The sequence below is a fragment of the Tympanuchus pallidicinctus genome, unplaced genomic scaffold (genome assembly GCF_026119805.1).
Source record: "Tympanuchus pallidicinctus isolate F22 unplaced genomic scaffold, pur_lepc_1.0 scaffold15, whole genome shotgun sequence".
Lineage (NCBI taxonomy): Eukaryota > Metazoa > Chordata > Aves > Galliformes > Phasianidae > Tympanuchus > Tympanuchus pallidicinctus.
Window position 1 is genome coordinate 20,158,729 of NW_026294669.1, and position 20,205 is coordinate 20,178,933.

The 20,205-nt window shown below is 36.9% G+C and overlaps 1 protein-coding gene across 1 annotated transcript in view; it reads right to left on the minus strand.

The window, feature by feature from the left end:
- The window catches only part of OLA1 (Obg like ATPase 1), an 86,397-nt gene that overhangs the window by 5,924 nt on the left and 60,268 nt on the right, over nucleotides 1-20,205 (minus strand). Inside the window, exons 8-9 of the mRNA XM_052675654.1 lie at nucleotides 1,641-1,781; nucleotides 833-929 (exon numbers count right to left, since the gene is read on the minus strand). Of these exons, the coding sequence (XP_052531614.1) occupies nucleotides 833-929; nucleotides 1,641-1,781 (238 nt within the window). The remainder of the gene's footprint in view (nucleotides 1-832; nucleotides 930-1,640; nucleotides 1,782-20,205) is intronic.

Here is a 20,205-nt window from a genome sequence, read left to right on the forward strand (position 1 = left end):
TATACTGATGCAACAAAAAGGCTCAGCGACAGATCTGCATCCCCAAAAGTTGATGTTTTGTAATTTTTAAGGTAGCTTATAACTACACGTGTTTCAAAATATTTTGCAATACTGATCCTTGTATTACACTGTATTTTCATTCAAAGGTAAAGCACTACAGCTCAGCTCTTACTATCCTCTGGGAATAAATTAGTCAATCTCAATGGCTATAATCATTCTACATCAATATTTAAAATACGTAATATAATTTTAGGCACGGTGTAAGTTCCTGGATAAACACAGAAAGCTACCAAAATAAAGTAGGTCTAAACATTAGAGTCAGTAGAAGATCTGAATTACTGCACACTGATTTTAGGTTTTTGAGCCCAACTGTGTATCCACGAGGAATATAATGATGTTATATTGCTTTTATTGCTGAAAATGTAATCCGAGCAAAGCAAAGGAGGAATGAACCACCCGCAACCCAAACAAACTTAGTGAATACAAAATGAAAAGCAACATCAATTTCACTGCAGACAAACCCAGTCACACAGATTAAGCAAGCACAATACTGGTACGTCTTATCTCTGACCACAGGAGGAGGGTAGACAGATTCTACAGGATGAAGAAATTCAGACTATGTAATAGGCAGAATCAATTGTTACCTGCCTCAATCAATGCAGCTCCACTTTCACTGTTCAGCAGCTCACAAATAATTAAAGTTATCCTGGACAAAAACCTCATCTGTAATGACTAGCTAACCGCCACCATGACAAACTTCAAAGTCAGTGATATCAATCTGAATTCAATAGTGTGGAACTGGATATAGCTGATGAATAAGTATGAATCTTACCCTGATGGTCCATGCACGCACTTCATCTGGGCCTGCGGTGAAAAAGTATTCTAGTTGGAGTGCTGCATATCCAGCCTTAATGATCTTTGGTAAAGCACTGGAAAAAAAAATGAATCCAATTCATTCAACACATACACATGAAACAGCTAAATGCCTCAAGTAATCAATTTACATTGAAAGACACTGCATATTTGGAAGACACTGGATCTACTTTTAAACTCTGTGACAATCAGAGTATTCTTTTTCTTTGAGCTCTCTTCAGAAGAACTATTTATTTTTTCTTTTTCTTTTTTCTTTTTTTTTCAAACTGCAGCAATATATACATAGTATTTTGATTTGTTTATTTGGCAGGATACAGAAATACGGGATAAATTGAAATCACCCTACCAAGCAGCACTTTTGGTCTCATGCAATTTTCAGGACTTCTGGTCATGAAAGCATAACTCTTCGACTGAAATTCAATATTGAAACAATTTCTTATAGTTCTTCAGAAAAATTACGGCAAAATTATCTTCACCATTCCTGCTCCCCATGGATGACGAAACAGTTTTGGTGATCGCTCCTTCTCAAAAATATACATAACTAATACCTATGTTATAATTAAAACACTGTACAGAGATGACAGATGACAGTTAAAAACTTAATTTAAAATAAATCTTTTCACTCTGTCTCATGGTAAAGAAAGGAGAAGATTCTCTCTTTATAATGGTAATTACTCTGTCATTTATTATTCTATCAGCGCAAGCAATTAAATTACTGCAAGGAAATAGTTGATAATAAAGTGTAGGGAAAATGAATGCTAATTAACCTTTGTGTCATGTTCTCTTCCAGATACTTCTGTTTCTCCTCAGCACTCATATCTTGCAACTTGAGTTCCAAGGCCCCACTAAAAGGAATGACCAAAGCACCCGGGTCGTGCTTGTCCACCCACTCTTTAATTTTTATCAACCTGTAGACAACAAAGGGCACAACATTATCTTGTAGTGCATGCATGGCTGTACCACATTCATTATTATCAAGTAGCACATACATATTCATAAGAATTGCACGGTTTTATGATGCCATCTTTTTGTGTATTGCTTTCCAAGGTCAAGGCATTAACAGGCAGCGATTGCTTCAGGTGTACTCCATTAACATTTCACTGTTTCTTGGTTTCTGTTTGGCATTTAATCTATAAGAAATAGCCGTAATTCGAGACAATAACTGGGTTTTTGGTTGGGGTTAAATACTTGCAATCTAAAATGCTAACTGAATAAAACTGCATTTCTAGACGTAATTTTTCAGAGACTTGCAAAGGCATTCCTCATCAAGCATGGTAAAACTGAGGGGTTTTAAGCTTTTCTTCTGACTTACTTTTTCCATTAACGTCTCCCCTCAGTGGCTAGGGCAGCTGATATTCGCAGACTGAAAAGAACATTCTATAACCTCCTAGACAGCAAGCAGTACTCTGCTTTTTTCTGGTTATTGATCCTGAAGGATGCCATAGCTAATGAATACAGGGCCATGTTGCCACCAGTTTTTCCCACCTTTCTATTATCTCCCCAGGACAAAGCTTCTAGATATTATACTACTATTATTTTTAAATAAAGAACCACATTTTCTATTTCTTCTCACCTTCTGTTTTCTCAACTGGCAGCATCATCAGTAAGAGTTTACTATACTTTTTTTAGTTGAATGAAATTATGCATTTAGAGCTACGGATTCATGGTACTGGTTTTTAAAAGTTCAATATCTCAATTAAAAAAAAAAAATCACAAATATTTGCAGCACATTCACATTGCATTCATAACTGCAAATGCTATGTACTTTAAATCTAAGGGAGACATTCAGAAATGACCTGGAAGGATTGATGACTCTTCAGCTTCATCTCCAGGGCACTACTTCTGAACCTGGGGAATGGTAGGAATGCAGACAACTGTGCATTCAGGAAGGAAACACAACAGCCAACAGGCAAGAGAATACTTCCTGCACGCTAAGGCAAAAAGTACAAAACACAGTGCTCTGGGTGCCATAGATGTTTCAGGCCCAAAGCACCCACCATACAGCACAGATTTTATGCTTGCTGAGTTCCTTTTCTTAGTCCCGCTAATCTCTGAGATTTAGACCAAGGTTTTAACTGCTATTATACTAAAGTGCTTTGAAACTGTGGCCTGCAAACCTTTAAATAATCAATGCAAATGTCACTTCAGAAAAAAACGAACTGAACCACAAGTTCATCAACACACATTTGTCAAAGAAAATAGCAGGGGATCAGAGCTATTACGAGATTAAGTGCATGGCCCACTGAGTAGGGCTTTAGATGGGACAAAGAATATAAAAGTTCACTCAACAGTTTTCACACGTTTGTTATATAAGGCTGGTCCTTCTATCATTTACTTATGTAAATACCCCATCAGTGGTTTTCAATCCTCATTATACTAATCTTTCTCCCTCCAGTTATCCAATGAAAATATAGTCTGGTACCCAAGACTGATACTGAAACACTATTACCTTCTGAGACACACGAATTGAAAACCACAATTAAAGCACATTTCTGAAACCATACGTGACATCTCACAGCACTTCTAAAAGTAACATTTGTCGTTGAATAATTTATTTGGGCCAACAAACGGGATACCGAAAGTTCACAGCTTATAAACGTCAACCTTTTGCGGAAAACGTATCTAGGAATGTATCTGCTATTCACAAGAGGACTTAACATCTGTGCATACTTTTTTTTTTTTTTTCCTTCAAAAAGTATCTAACACCAGCCCTTAGACTAATTAAATAATGCACCAAGTAAAAGGCACAATGAAACACGTTGAGAAACTGAAACAGGCACAAAACTGATGCCTAAAATTGTATCCAAATTCTGTTTGGTAAATATGGTCATCGTAACCAATAAACTACAAACTATTGTGGAACAACAAGATAAGAAATAATTACTTTGGCTAAAACACCAATTCAGAATAATAATAGTCTTAGACTGTCATTTTAACAGCTTTTCTATTGAGTCCTTAGAGGGATTATTTGCATTCCTCAGGTATTCTATTGTACAATTCAGATGAATAAAGACTTACAAATCATTCCTCTACCGCCAGTGTGAGACTTTGATCCAGTGAATACACCATTGTACCTTAACTATAATTGGCAAAAAACCTGACAGTGTAGAGCATCACAAGCTTAATAACAAAGGAGAATATCTCAAAGTGTTGACAGATGATCTTCATAATGCAGGAGCAGAGCTGGTACATTTTAGCAATAAATGAGCACCGAGGTCTAAAGGTCTCTGAAGTGACTGACATCAGACCTGCTTCAGCCTCACTAAAAGAATACGTACTGCATCGTACTCTGCAGACAATCAGGTTCTCTGCCTGAGGGTTTCACTTTTCTGACTTTCAATGTCACGGAATTACCAAAAAGTATTCAGGAATTCCCCTAAACAAAGCAAACCAAAATAAAAAGTAAATACTCAAATATAAACACAGTTACATGCTCTCAATGGAACTTTCCCCAAAACTGAATTGTTGAGTAATGATCGCTAAAGTAATAACACCTCTTTGTTTTTCAGTTAGGAATAACCCAGTGAGTTAAACAGAATAAAACTGTCTTAACACGTTGGTAAAAAAAATTATGTCAAAGTCTATTTGATTTGAGCAAATCATTTTTCCATGGAAGTATCAGGATGTCTGTAAAAGGACAGTAGTAAATAGCAACTTACTTGGATCTGTATTAAGATAAGCAAATCCTTGAGTATGTTTCCATTTTTTTCATGCTGCATTTGACAGTGAATTACAAAAGGTATTGGATTTCAGGCTGACAGAGAAGACTATTGACAACAGAAAATCTCAATTAAGAAAACACACTAAAATCTAACAACATGAAAAATAAAAGAAATCCAGTAAAACTGGCAGAAGAATCAATGCCCATGATAAACAGCTGAAACTACTTTAACTTCAAGAAACAAGAAAGTGTTCAAGATAAAGATGCTGCTTTACAAAGTAAACTGAAATCTACTTGAAAACAGCAGACACACAAAAAGCAACAACAAAATCCTCTTTCCTGTCCATGTTGATAAAAATGCTGTTACAAGCAGAGTTAGAACCAAATTCTGATAATAAAACATACAGCAGAATGAAAAAAGGCGGCTTGTAGTTCCACTCAGCAATGACAGCCAGGGATGTCTCAGAGCATTCTGGGCAACCACCAGTGTCAGTCTACCAAAATTGTTTAGCTGTTCTCTCCGGCTGGCCCTGTAGAGAGGAATGTACCACCAGCACCTGCAGGCAGCTCCTGAATTGAAATTTAATTCTGTCCACCACAAATGGACCGTAATATCCCTTATGGAAAACAATACAAGCCCAAGATGAAGCAAGATCACCACACATTTTGGTGAAGACAAACATCTTAAACTAAATTAAAAACAAGACTGTATAAAAACCTGACACAAGAACAAAGCCAGATCTGAATCACTTGCAAACAGGGGATCAAAACTCGGAACTCTGACCAGGGAAAATGGCAGAGAGGAACTGAGATGCTCACTTTCACAACAACATAGGACAAAAGCACATCAGCTTTTCTACTACTAATTTGGAAAATGCTGTGAAGACTTAAATGCTTTCTTGCCACTATGGATCTGTATATGTGACAAGGAGATCATACGTCAGGGGATTCCAGATTTTAATTCTGCATTAGCTTGACAAAGAAAAAGTAAACTGAAGAAGTCAATGACTACAAGGGCAGAAGGATCAGGATGACCGCTGGAGTTATCTGCTGGCATTAAGTCAGGCTGTAGAACAAACATAGGGAAAGGTTTAAAGATCAAGACAGTCACTGGGAAGGCCAGCAAGCAATGAGCAACAAAAAGGGGAGCTGAGGCAAAAGAAATCAAAGCCTGCAGACAGACAAAATAAATAGATACAACAGTTGCAGAACATACATTAGCTATCAAATAACATTTGGCAAGCTGAGTTCCACATGAGAAATCCAGCTGGGAACAGAGACAGAGTTCTGATGGAAATAGAAGAGGTGATGGAAGAGAGAAGCTGCAGAGGGAACGTAAGCTCTGCGGACACCTGCAAGACAAGATGATCTGAAAAACTGACCCCAACAAGAAAAGGGTGATTTGTCAAAGTACACTTCTGTACAAGCAAGACAAAAAAAAAACATCCAACTCATGGAGGAGAAACAATTGCTTTTCTGTTCTACAACTGAACTATGAGTAGAAATTGGCAGAAACAAAACAGCGTGGCAGGGAAGAAGAAAATACCAGGTAGTAACACAAGAAAGACACAAACGCACACAAAGAGATACTGAAGATCAAACTAAGTCATCAAAACATACAGAAGACCGGAGGAAAAAAGAAAGAAAAAAAGATCTACAGATGGGAGTGAGGATTCAAGGACCAGAAATTCCAACATGTTCTTTCTCTTGGTGGTTCTGAGAAATTGAAGATTTTAAAAACTTTTCAAAAGCCATCTGTTAAGTGCTTCATTCCCATTGCTGAAAAGCCTTCTGTGTCTGCAAGTTAGGCTCCTCTATCATGATTTAAATGCATTACTTCAACCAGGCCCATACACTGGGAATACACATTCCCTATTTCTTTACAGCAGCCTTTACATATTCACATCCTTTTACTCTTTTTTTTTTTCCTTTATTTTGAGCTTTCTTTGTAGGTCACATATTACGCTTCAACTTTGAAACTCTTAGTTTCTAAACTTCCAACCATTGTCAGTGCTTTTTTCTGGTCTCTCTCCAGTTGGTCTACATATTCCTGGAAGCATGGAGGACCCAGTCCACTCCTCAGAGATCCCAATAATAAGGCCTTATGAGCATTAAAAAATAAAAAGACCCTAAAGGATTAACTCTCACATTTTTAGACAATTATCCTGTTTATAAAGCCCAGTACATTTGCTATTTTTGTGAAAGCACTGCAACATTATCCCATGCTCAGTTGCTAACTTTTTGTATGACCCCACATGACAGGTTATCCTTCATGCTGTATTTGCATAGCTGATTATTCTGCATAAAATTCCTCTCCTCAGAAGTAGCACCCTAGTCCTTTTTTACCTAATGATTTTTTCTATTTCTTGAGATGCTCCTAAATTCTAATTTTGATCTCCGCATACCTGGACATCTCCTAGTTTGGGGTCATCTACAGATTTAACAAGAACGCTCGTCATCCATCTCATTAATGGAAATACATAACAGTATTCAACCAGCAGCTGCTTCTGTAGATCTCATAATGAGATACTCTTCCATTTGGAAAGTGAACCACTGATAACTATGCTCTGTGTATTATCTTCCAACCAATCTTTCACACTTAAACTTTCATTAGTTTTTTATTTAGCCAGCATTTCCTATACTGTTTATGAAAATACTGTCAGGCCTTCAAGTCTTTAAAACCTTAATAAAAAATCACAATACACAGTTTAGTACGTTTCTTCACAATGTGTGAGACCATTAAATTCATCACAGACAAAATAATTGATTCATCTGAAAATTTAGTCTCCCTAAATTCACACTGTTGACTGGGTTGCTTCAAGATGATTAAAAACAACTGAATCATTCCAACATTCTACTTGAAATTAACACAAAATTCACCGACTTAGAAATTACTCGTTTCTTCTTTCCTCCTTATGGTTACCGTTTGTCTTTCAAAGCCTCACCCACAATCCACAAGCTATATAAATTGACAGCAAATTGGGTAATGATTTTTTTCTTCTTAGGATGTTCTACTACTACCATTAGTTTTAGCTTATGTGTTGGGGTGAGAGAGGAAAATTTAACTTATTGAGCACAGTTCTACATGACACAGTCCACAGGTGATGTCCTTCCATTCCATTTTATTAGCATGTACGGACTCCACAAAGACCAAGTCCCACTACAGCACTACGCCTACACATACAGACATATGTATAGATAGGTATAGATAGAAAGAAAGAAAATTGCACTGCCTGAATAAGCTTTCTATATTTATATTATCAACAAATATTGAAACAGGGAGAACGATTAATGCAATGTACGTAATAATACATCACAAAAAGGTCAGTGATAGAAGTTAAGAATGGGAAACAAAGCACAAGCCACAATCCTGTACTTCACTGCAGTGGACTAACATGCTGTAACTATCACTGTTACCCTGCCTTTTTTTTTTTTTTTTTCTTCCTTTTTTTTAAAAGTATCTCTTTCTTCTTGCCCTACATGAAAAGAAAGGAAGACTAAACTGGGAAATATTAAAGAACAAAAAAGTACTTTCTTCCCTATCGTGACAGTTTGGTTTTTATGAAGAAGAAAGACTAACCAAAGGTTTTGGAGTACCTATTACTGACTTAGACAATCACATTTCAAATAAACAGTGACATTTAAGAGTTCATTCCATTTTATTTGCAGTTCCCAGATAGTCAGGAGGAACACAGCAATCCTTAGATTTGGAAAGGCCCTTTCCCCTCTCCTACCCTCACCAGAAAGGACTTCACAGCAACACTAAGAGCAAACACACGTCCCACGCGCTGGGCTGCTCCCTAGTCAGGAGCCTCCTCCCAGCACATCACGACAGGACCTGAGGACAGTCAAAACTTCATTTATTCTGTGCATACTGAATGCTTTAAGTTCTTTAATCTCTTATGCCTTCCCATATTCCCTTTAGTACCCTGCCTCCATACCATTCACTGAGCCCAGAAGAACCTCCAGAGACCAACGTGGAGGACTGATCCCACATCAGATGGCACTTTAATCCCCAACATCCCTCGAGCCTTAAACCAAGAAGTAGAAGAGTCCTTAAAATTCTTTTCTGCAACATTTTCAGAGTCTCAAGGCACATCCTGTGATCTCAGGAATCATATGACAGAACCATTATAAAAAGTATTTCTTCTTACCAGATCCGGATTCCACACTTTTTAACTTAATATTCAATTTCAACTGATAATATCTCAAGAAAGAAGTTTCTGACCAGCACTGTCATTTGACATTTATTCAGATATTTTCATAACCTTCCTTAATGCTCTCCCTTCAAACATAAGTAATTCCAGGCTCTCTGCCTCATGTGTGTCAAAGCCAGTTTTTCCATGGCCTTGATCTTCATCAGTGCTGCTATTCTACTACCCCTCAAATTCTAAAAGTCATTTGGTAGATGGGATGACCAGTATTCCATCTACTATTTCAATTTGGGTCACATCCCAGATTCTAAAGAAACATAGTTTCTGTTGGTTTTGTTTGTTTTATAATCTAGATTTAGATTCTTATTCCTCATCTATTCAAACATTACACCTGTTTTCCTGTTACCAGCTGCACATAGAGCAGGAGTTCTACCAGTACTACCTGCCATTTATCAGTGAAAACAATCTGGCAGAATGCCATGTTAGGAGGGTGGGAGAACTTACTTATTACTCCCCCACCTCTTTTCTTTCAGGTTAGGCCAATCCACATGTCCAAGAATCTTTCACAACTGCTTGCATCAACATAACGAAAGAATGGTGCAGGAACAGCTGAAGACAGGATGCCTTAAGTTAGCCTATCACCCAAGTAAGAGCAAAAGTACATAGCCAGACTCAGACAGAAATTTCAGTGCTTACTACTGGAGAATGCTAGTGTATAAGTAGTCTTGGCTCAAAATTATCCCATACGAGATCACAAAATAGATTCTTCAAGGCAGAAAATATTAGTTGACAGAAAAAAAAAAATCAAGGTAATACAACTGGAAATTCTTGTGAAAGCAATTAGTGTCCTCAGAATATGATTTTTTTAACAGATTGCCTAATACAGGTTGTCTAGTATAGTACAGCATTTCATCTGCTCTAGACATTGTACACCTGCAGGTATTCACTGTTCTTCGGTACATTAAAAACACACGAGGACACAACATCTCACTTGCAGCTTTATGCTACTGACCACTCTGTGAACACATTTTATATCAAGACTTGGATTAACCAACATAGACATCATTTAGTTGGTTTGGGTTTGCAAGATGCTAGCACTAGAAAGAAATAATAACAGAACATGATATTACCTGTAAACAGAATACGGACAACAGTTAATGGACAAAATATTTTCTAACTAGGTGAAATAAAGCCTGCATAACAGAAAAATCAAGTTGATGATGTCTAAAATCAAGTCTGAATTTAAACATATTAAGACAGCAGAGCAGAGTGAGAAAGAGAAAAAAATCCAGCATGATTTCTGCTGCCAATAAAGCTTCCAGTAAGAAGAGACTTTCAGTATCTTACAAAACTCTTTCTAATGAAAAGTCAACCAAGGTAACTCTATTTTAAACATCTGTAAGGAGAACCATTCATGAAGAGTAAAGATCCTGAAATTCATTTTAAAACATGCCTTTCTGATCCACTGCTCAAAACTTCAGCAGTACCTCTTTATCTATATTATGGGACCCCAAAATGGTCAAAATCAATTACGACTTACAAAATAATGGGAACAGTACCACTCTGCTGCTGTAGCACCTGCTGGCATGTGAAAAGCTTACAGTCTGTGGTTCTTCCTTGGCCTGCCAATTTTGAAAATTATTTCCGTCCTAACCCTAAAAAAGACATAGCTGTTGCTGTCAGTAAGCATCAAGCACAGTGAAGACAAAACTACTGATGAAACTGCACAACAACACAGGCTGGAGCAAATTGTGCGTACCATGTTTCACGGTTACAGGCACAACGGGCTCCACTTGCAGCCAATACACTTTGGAGTGAAAACAAGCATTTAGAAATTCCTACCCTCTAATTATTTCTGCTATCATTGCTAAAATACAGATTTTTTTTTTATAAACAATTCTCTTAAAAATTCTAACACAGTAGTTAAAAAAAAAATGCCCAAACTACAGCAAAATCTCAGTCACAGGACATATGTGTAAGAGAGTGATGACTGAAGTACTATTACAGATCAGCAGAATTGATCCCTATTCTGTTGACAGATTTACTTCTCCTCTTGACAGGGATTCTTACATCACATGGAACACTGTATCTTAAGGGTCCTGTATGAAAAGGATAGAAGAATTTATATCAGAATTATATTTATATTTATACTCAGAGTCTCAAAATATGAAATCCCACAAAGAGGAGTCATAAGACCTGTAGAAACAGAATACTTGGTCAAAAGAACATGTGATGTCCTAACAAAAGGAACTTTACATGCAAGGTATGATCTAAACATCCGAAATTTATTATATTCTTCAGTTCTTCTATGCTGTGTGCACACATGCATACGTACAAATACAACGCCATAATCTCAAGCAAGTAAGTATGATCTACATAAAACCCCCATGTAATAAAATAAATACATACCAACACTTTAAATAAGACTCTAAAACTTAAAGATCAATTGGGGATATATTCCACTAATGCTAATTAAAAATCTGCACTCAGTAGCATAGACTACAGCATGTTACTTTTGGCTTTCACAAACGTAGAACAACAATTAAATAAAATCTAAACAAACTGCCTCAGAATATTCCTCTCTATTTCTCTTAATGGAATATGTTCTCCTGCTCACACATGATCAAGTGAGATCAAGAGAACTTCCCTGCACCTCCAATATTCATCTTTATGACCTTCTTAACTGCGAGGCCTCTCCATATCACAGAATACCAGATTACTGGAATGCTCTCTTCCTCTCTCCAGTTGTCAAAAACTGAGTAAGCATTAAAACTGCAAGATCCAAACAATAACACAACTAGAGTATTAGATTCAAAATAATGAAACCTGTTTATCCTTGTTTTCTGCACGCACACAGCCTTCACCACGTACTAGGTCTACACTCTCCCTACTTGATAAATCAGAAATTAACTTTTTTATTTATCCGGAGAAAAAGCAGCATCTAAGCTCTCAGTACAGCAATGAGTGAATTAGTTAGTAGAATGTTTAATATTCACACTGTAGCAGCTCCAATAACACAGTGCTTAATTTCAGACACCCATGCCTAACCTCACTCTGCTCCCCACATAGTTAATGAAGCAGGAGACTCTTTCGAGGGCAATTCAGAGCACTTACATTAGGGAGCCAGGTCTCACATTCTCCTTAAGGCATCTTTTCTCTCCTTCTCTAACTTCTTATAGCTACAAACTAACTCTGACCCTAGGTGACCTTAGGTGACCAAATTATGTGGTGTGTCCCAATGTCATCTCCTGCTGACATACTTCCCACCAAGTACTCCCTAGTAAATACAACAACAGATACTGAAGTGTCCTAAGAACATCATGTTCAAATAAAACACTAAATGAGGTAGGGATTTTCAAAGTGTGCTGAGATCAGCTGAAAAGCAGCCACGGAAATATTCAATTCTACAGACATGGTATGTTTACATATTTCAACTATGGTGAGAAGAAAAAAATCCTCAATGAAAACATAGTTGAATGCTAACTTTGACTTTTCAGAAGCAGGATTAAGTACATGGATCATTGTCTGAAGTTACACTTTATCTGACAGACTGTAAAGGATCTCTTAGACACAATTTTTCCAGCTGCAAATAGAATTACGTTTGTAAGAATTCTATGAATGGTTGTATACAAAACATCTTTATTTTGCTAACATAAAACTGAAACTTGACTGATAAACCCACTGCTTTACCTGTCTTCATTTTCTTATTGATTACAGAATCAGAACACATTGAACAGCCCCAGTCATTTTAACAACAAAGGAGTCTGACTCAAAGAATTTCCACCTCTAAGTTACAGCTCTGTGTGGCATGCTTGGCCCTTACAAATACTAGCACTAACAATAACAAAATCAAAAAGCAAGACCTGTAGTGCAAAAACTACTCCAATCTTTGTGACTTGGCCCCGAAACCAATTCTCAAAGGAAAGCTAGGAACATCTTCCCAAAACCAAGCTACTTCATGTTTCGTTTCTTCTGACTACGAGAAAGGCTCCATGTGCAGTGGCATACATGATAGTTGTCAACATAAATGAAAATGTTCATGAATAAAAAACAGGCTGTATAAAGAGCTAATTATAATATTACTATCAATTGCTAGTTTGCACTTGCAAATCTTTCATATCGTACAAATGCATTGTTTTTGACATTTCTCTGTAGCTAAACATCACATCATTTCACTTTTTCAAAGTAGTTCAAGTATGCATAGGATATGCTATAAGGAATGCATCTACAGTTACAATGATAGTCAAAGCCTATGATAAGCGTGTGATCATTAAACACTAACTTAAAGCTGTTGGCTCCCAAGTGAAAAAATCTATACCACCGGTAGCCTACCCAAGCTGATTTTTATCTTCTGTACAGACACTCTTTCTATCCAAAACAGCAAACAAAAATGTCTCACCTGATGATGCATTTGAAGGCTAAAATAACAGACACACCATTTGCTTACTACTAGCTAAACTATACCAGTCACCTACACTTTTAGCATGTGACATGCATGAAAAGATTAAGCAATCGATTAAGAGCACCCTCCTACTTTAATGACCAAATGATTATTATTATTTCCTATTTTAGAAATGTTGCAGAAATTAAATTTGGAAAAAGCCTGCTCAAAAGGCAAAAGCCCAAGTAAGCAATATTTGGCTAAAAACAGGCCTAGCTAAAAGGAAGAACACTAAAGAATTCTAGTGGGCTGTTATTCTGGGACACTATAGCCAGTTCATTTCTCCACCAAACTGTAACTTAACAGACAAAGCTATTTTAGACTTAGTTTTGTTGAGCAATAATACCATCAAAAAAGAAACAATCACAGAAAATAACCTCAGTAAATACAAGAAATTTGGTTTAAAGGAAAAAATAACGCATGCCCTGATAAATTCATTTTCATTGATACAACATCTTTTCTACGCAGGAGGAATACATGTATGAAATATTTGATATGGTGGTGTATGTGAAACCCCTCATTCACTCCATAAAGAGGTAGAAGCAGATATGCACAGACTGTATAGAGCAATGCACTGGATATGCTGAGAACAAATAAGCTTTTAGGGATATCTAAGAAATGAAGAAGGAATCTTAAGAAACTAATTAAGTTTCTTAAGGATCAAACTTACTTAGATCTTGCTTAATACTCACATTTATGGCCTTGACACAAACACTAGTTGCACACTACATTTGCTGCAAGCAAGAAACACTCCTCAAGAAAAGTTATCATCATAGTCAATTGGGAGTAGCAAAGTAGTGGGACCATGATATTTCAGTCTTCTTCAGAACAACTCTGAGTCATCAATAACAATGCAACACAGAAAAGGCAAATGTAATCTACAGATCCTACTGGAAACAATTCCTTTTAACTGGATGCGTTAGATCTGTATCTCCATGTACCCATGAGTACCACGTGTGGATGTGGTCAGCTAAATTCACAGAAAGATTATCTATTTTCAGAATAGGTCAAAGATTATCAGAGAAACGCAATCTCACATAAATGACAGAAACAGAATTGACAACGTAGGCACAGGAGGCAAACCTCAGTTAAGTAAGATCCTACTTAATCTACAGGACAAAGGTACCAGATCCTCCAAAGAAAAAAGCTAGCCATGGAAAAAATGTAGGCTGGAAATTAGCAGAACATTTTCAAAGCAGGACAGCAGTGATGTTCTGTGAACAGCCACTCAGTACTAAGTGCAAAACAATCAGCTACTGTTAAAAAAATCTTAATTTATGAAAGTCATTATTACATTGTATAGCTACCAACAATAACTGGTCCTGTTCTGAAGGCAGAGGGATTACAGTAATTTAGGGATTACCATATAGTTACAAGGAAGCACTACACTTCATGAATTCAAAAGTACATAAATGCTATGCACAAATGCAAAAGTGGGACAAACAGGTCTCAGTCTTGTACAAATCAAGTTCCTACAGGTTTTGTAAAAACTAATGCCTCCACGAGGAACCAGCATGAAGAATTCCACCACCACTTATTTGATCTAGCTAGAGCTAGCCAGTTGGCCAACAGGGGTAGGCTGGCAGGCTGAATACCACACACAAAGTCCTCGCTAGCCAAATGAACATGATGCTACGTGCTGCTCAGTGCAATGTGCCTTTTTTAAAGAACAAGTATAAATCACCGTCATAAAGAAACAAGACTCAAACTCAAGAAAAACTAGACTCCATGAGCTCTGCTCTTCCAAAAGTGCAAGAGAAGTCAAAGCTACGTCATAATACTCTCAGATCATGAATAGGTTGGTGTAGATCCAAGCACCACTCAAAGAGTGTAAACAAGGCAGAAGCGACTACAGTACTTGCATCACAGCTTTGCAGTGAGTTATTTCAAAATTTGGGCAAGGTACAAATTTTTTAAATAGCACTAATGAGAACACGGGACAACATTTTCCAACTGGTCAAATGAAGAACATGATTACTTAAAGATATGTGGAAAAATACAATTTACTTTCTTGTCATCACCGATGGAAATCTAAACGAGGCAAAAATGGTTCTAAGCAGGCATTACAACTTATTGGATACATACAGCAATATCTGTTTCAAAGAAACATTTACTGGAAGTCCTTCAGAAGAGTCTAAGAAAGCTCAGAATTTATTGCATTTCTGAAATCACCATTTATCCAATGAAGTCTTCTCTTTTCATAGGCAAAGGACAAAAAATAAGAGCCTAAAAACAGCAGACTGAAACATGGTAAAGTTAACAACCATCACGTTGTTCCTAGAAAGAGAAGTTCCTCTCAGAAGCAGCTGCTGCTGGTATTTCTCCAGTGGGTTCATACAGTTCTTATACACTGCATGGGCACATGCATATGTATAACACCCAAAGAGACATGCCAGGACTGCAGCAGACTAAAAACAACATGTCCTTAGTTTGCTATTTACCACAGAGAAACCATACATTACACATCAGTCAGAAAGATACTGTTTAAATGAAAATAATATGACGCATAGAACTTCACAGAAATAAAATGCCTAAAACGGAAGTCCTTCTCCAGCTCTACAGCAGTTACAAAATAGCATGCAGTAACTGTTTATGGAAAAGGCTTTTAGCAAATCTGTGCAGAACTTGTATGTTGCAATTTTCAAAAAAGCACGACACTACAAATGCACTCCATTCATTCAAAAGCAACTCATAGCCAGTACTACAGAAGCTGAAGGTACTGCTCAATGCAGTGATTCATAGTTCTTCTAATAGAAAGATTCAGCAGTTTCCAATCGAGACCTTTATTCCCTCTCTGAATAAATGATGCCTGAAATTTTTATTCTTGTTCTAATGGAATTTCAATGGCCTTCAGTGCAAATCTACTGGAAATTTTCGCATATTAAGTGGAAAAAATTAAATGATGTTAACCACATTTTAATGTGATTAAGGCTGACAGGGTCATTATTTCTGCTAATCACTCAGTTTTAAAAGCTCAAACAAAACTTTGTAACAGCCAGTGTTTTTCCTATTTTTCTGTATGTCTACTGTAGTTGAGAATTAAAGCCACTACAGAATATGAAATTGTATATATCTTGAAAAAGACTTTGCTCCAATTTGCACACGGACTTCATTATAATTAACCTTAAGAATTAAAAAAAAAAAAAGAAAGAAAGAAAGAAAGAAGGGAGGAAATCAATCTTACAATACGTATTTCCACTGCTTCTTTTGTCTTCCTCAATCAAGAGGCAAGAGAATAAACGTAGTTTTTCCAGCAGTTCCTATTAGCTACTAAAAATGAGAAAATATTTCTGGTATGTCTTTATAATGAAACAAATGGTACATGCAATCATCCAAATATTTTTTTTGAAAGTGTCCGTTGGGCCCTGCAATTTGAAGCTCTGTTTGCTACCATTTAGGTCAGAATAAGCTATAAAACAAGCATTAAAAAAAAAACTTTAAAAACAGAGGCATGAGGCAATGATGAAAAGCAAACAGTGCACAGATTTCAGTGTCTGGCAGTTTCCTCCAATGGACAATAAATGATTGAACAGAAAGCACAGGCTTTGCAGCACTGACTGGCTCGGTCGTGAGCCTCAGGGCCTGGTGGGCAATGCCATGCTTCTGCTGGAAGGCCTGCCAGCCCCTGTGAGCGCTAAGCCATAGCAGACTCGAGGCAACCAAGGAGGCAGCAGGGTTACAGTAAAACCAGGCACTCATCTGTCTCCTCAGCACTACTGCTGAGATAGCTGTTGGAGGTTTAGTCTTTCTCTATGGATGGGGAGTTATGTTTGGCTTGGATTTTAGGTTTTTTTCTTGCAGGATCAGTATTTTCTGTGAAGTGAACCAATGTAATTAATTGGTTACTGTCTGCTTAATAATTACTATGGCCCTCTTGGGATACTCATTCTCAGAAGACCCGTACATCTCATGCCAACCTCTCACAAAAAAAACAAAACACAGCTTGATGTGGCCATGTTATCTCTCTGTTCACAAAATAAAGGGGGAGGAGGAGGGGAAGGGGCAGAAAGCATTTTAGCATCCAGCTTACTTTTTTTCCCTCTATGGAAGTGACTGTTTATATTTATGTTACTTTAGAAGAGAATGAAAGTTCGAGACTGACTCACATAGATCATTTCCATCTGGTTTAATAGATACATTTCAACCTTACCGAATCATTAAAAACAAAAGCAATATTGCAGCAGTTTCTTCAATTACAAAAAATAAGTATAAAAAATAACAAACAAGACTGTTACCTTCTTAACATTGAGGTACATTAAATTTATCTGAAAATTTATTTCCTTCTCATTCCTTGGAAAGCATATAACCACATATACAGCAATTTTCACATCTGCTTCAAAATTTCAGAGAAAAAAAATAGGTAAGGTAAAACACAGTAATTCACCACACAAGAATTTACTTCTACCTTCATACCTAGCATGTACTCCTAGCTTCATATTTCAATATTCCTATAACAAGAAAAATATTTCAAATGATGTTAGATCAGTTACAACCATGACACAAACTACGTTAATATCAATATCATATTTTCATCTGGAGTCCGTGATGTTCTCAAAAAGCAACATTACTGGCATTGCATTGTTGGACCTTCTAGCTTTAGTGTGATGCTATGTGCCAGTGCATCAATCAACAACCTCACAGAATTCTTGAGCTGATCTAAGAAGGGACCCTGCTGAATGTCCTAATGCATCTTATTGTGAATCTTCAGCAAATAAAACTTCATGTATGAGCTCATGATGTGCTTTGCTGCTGGAAAGTCACAGACTCTGTGGGAAGCTTTTTATCTTCCCAGCAGTAAGTTCTCTGAGAACATCAGTGCAGCTACTGTAGTTACCTGTAGATTACTTGTATTTTCTCACATCTGTGTCCAGCAATCTAAACCATGATGATAAAGGGTCATTAGGTTTTGAGTGAGGAAGGGGATGGACTAGACAATTTGCTCTGATAAGCTCCTTGTTGCGAGCTCCAGTTTAGAATGTGAAATGCAGGGTAGGTACGTTCAGTGCTCAAAAACCAGCTCACTCAGAACACCAATTAAAAATCATACTCATGCCATCTGAAACTGTATCAACACATCTCATCTGAAATTTTTACAATTAATAATATTGCAGTAAAATAATTCTGACATGGTAAAAAGGACATCAACTGTCTATTAGCCCACAAAAGAATTCAGGTACAATTACTGAGATAACTGCTGTTTGGAGCACAGCAAAGCAATTTCCCACAGTGGGACTTACAGTTCAATTTACCAGTTGGGCAAATATTTTGTGCTCTGTAGTGGTCCACAGAGTTAACAGTTACCTGTAACATTTGAGCAGTGTTTTACTTGGAGAAAACTTTCTTCAACCAAAACAGGTGTTTCAACTTTACCTGTTCTCAAGAGCTACATATTTTTTTTCTGATGTGATTCTAAGAGTCACTTTAAGGCTTTTGAATTAACGTGTAATACAAACTCATGAAAGAGCCAGTGGACCTACTTTTCCACTTCACACTGCTCACAATAAGGTCTTTTACGTTATAGGCTACTTGGAAGAGGCATGAGAACAAGCACAAGGTCACCTATAAGATTACAATAGCCCTCAAGTGAACTTTTTTTCTTTAGAGAGCGTTCTTAATTCAGTAAAAATAATAAAGATCATTTGAGCTAAACAGTACTGCCACAGGGAGACATACAGCCAACAAACGGAAGAAGGTTGTGTTTTCACATGTAACAAAACGAAATCATACCATGAATACAATATGCAATGAATGAGAACACCCACGGACTTGCTCAGTGTTAGAGGTTTAAGAGTTATTTAAGATTCATACAATGAAATTATGTGTCAAGTTCCAGAGAGCAACATGGTATTATACTAGGCAATAGATAAATACACAGAGAGAAAAAGGAGCCCTTGAACATTTGGTCAACATGCAAGCCACCGGAGGAAAATGACCAAAACAAAAACCAAAACAAAAAAACCAAAACAAACAAAAAAAAAAGTATGAAAAATGCAGCTACTACACTCGGTGCATCTCAAAATCAAAGGTTAAAACAATTACCATTCAAACACTAAGTCATCAGTTCAGATAGTTCAAAGGGGTTGTTCTACACTGCCCTCGCAGAGATGACGATATCCTGCTATGTTGCTTTTGAATCTTAATTTCAAGTTAGTGATGAAAAGACTGCTATTTTACACAAAACATTAGGTCTATTTCAAAGCAGGATATTAGTAACAGTGCATTCTCATCATAGATTTTCCACAGAGATTCAAAGTTAGCACTTGAAAGAGAGTTTTAAATTTGGTCAGTTACTTTTATCTCATACATACACCTCTGCTGGCTTTATTTTCTGCAGCAGCACTAGCTACATACACCACACTTGTTTTTCTTTACCATTACACGGCCTCTAGTGAAAATGCAATGTTTAGGGAACTAGCATTAACAGTCTGCATCATCATAGAAAATGAATCCTTAATAATTATTCATACACCAAGTAACTGTAAACCCAAATCATTTCAGAAGACCTGAATGTGTCAAGAACTTTGACAATTATGACTGGAGCCAGGAAACTGTAGCACTGCAGAATTTCTTATGAATTTTTCTAGTTACTTTTTATAAATGCTGTCCTAGATGACAGCTTAATGTGTACCACATGCAATATTTATTCTTCTTCAGTGTCAGACTGTCTAGCCATCCAAGGGAATACAAAGAATGTCACTTATTAGGATAAAAGCACAAGGAAGGTAATCAAGGACATATGTAACATCAGCCAATCATGCCCTATTTCAACATCCTATTCCATTCATAACAGTTCAACAATTATTTGCTTACTGATAACTTGCTTTCAGGCTGTTTGTGTTCCCCATAATGGTGGTTTGCATTTATTTTACTCTTTAGAATTGGACACTTGCTGTGCCATGCATGTTTGTCAAAACTTTATATCTTCTGTCAGAAATAGCTTTAGCATATCAAATCATTTCTATGTCAGAAATCACTAACAGAACAATCTAGTTACCTTTCATGTCGAAAGGGCACTAACACAACTAGAAATCACACATAAAAGGACACTGCAAGACAGACAACTAACATTTTTTTCT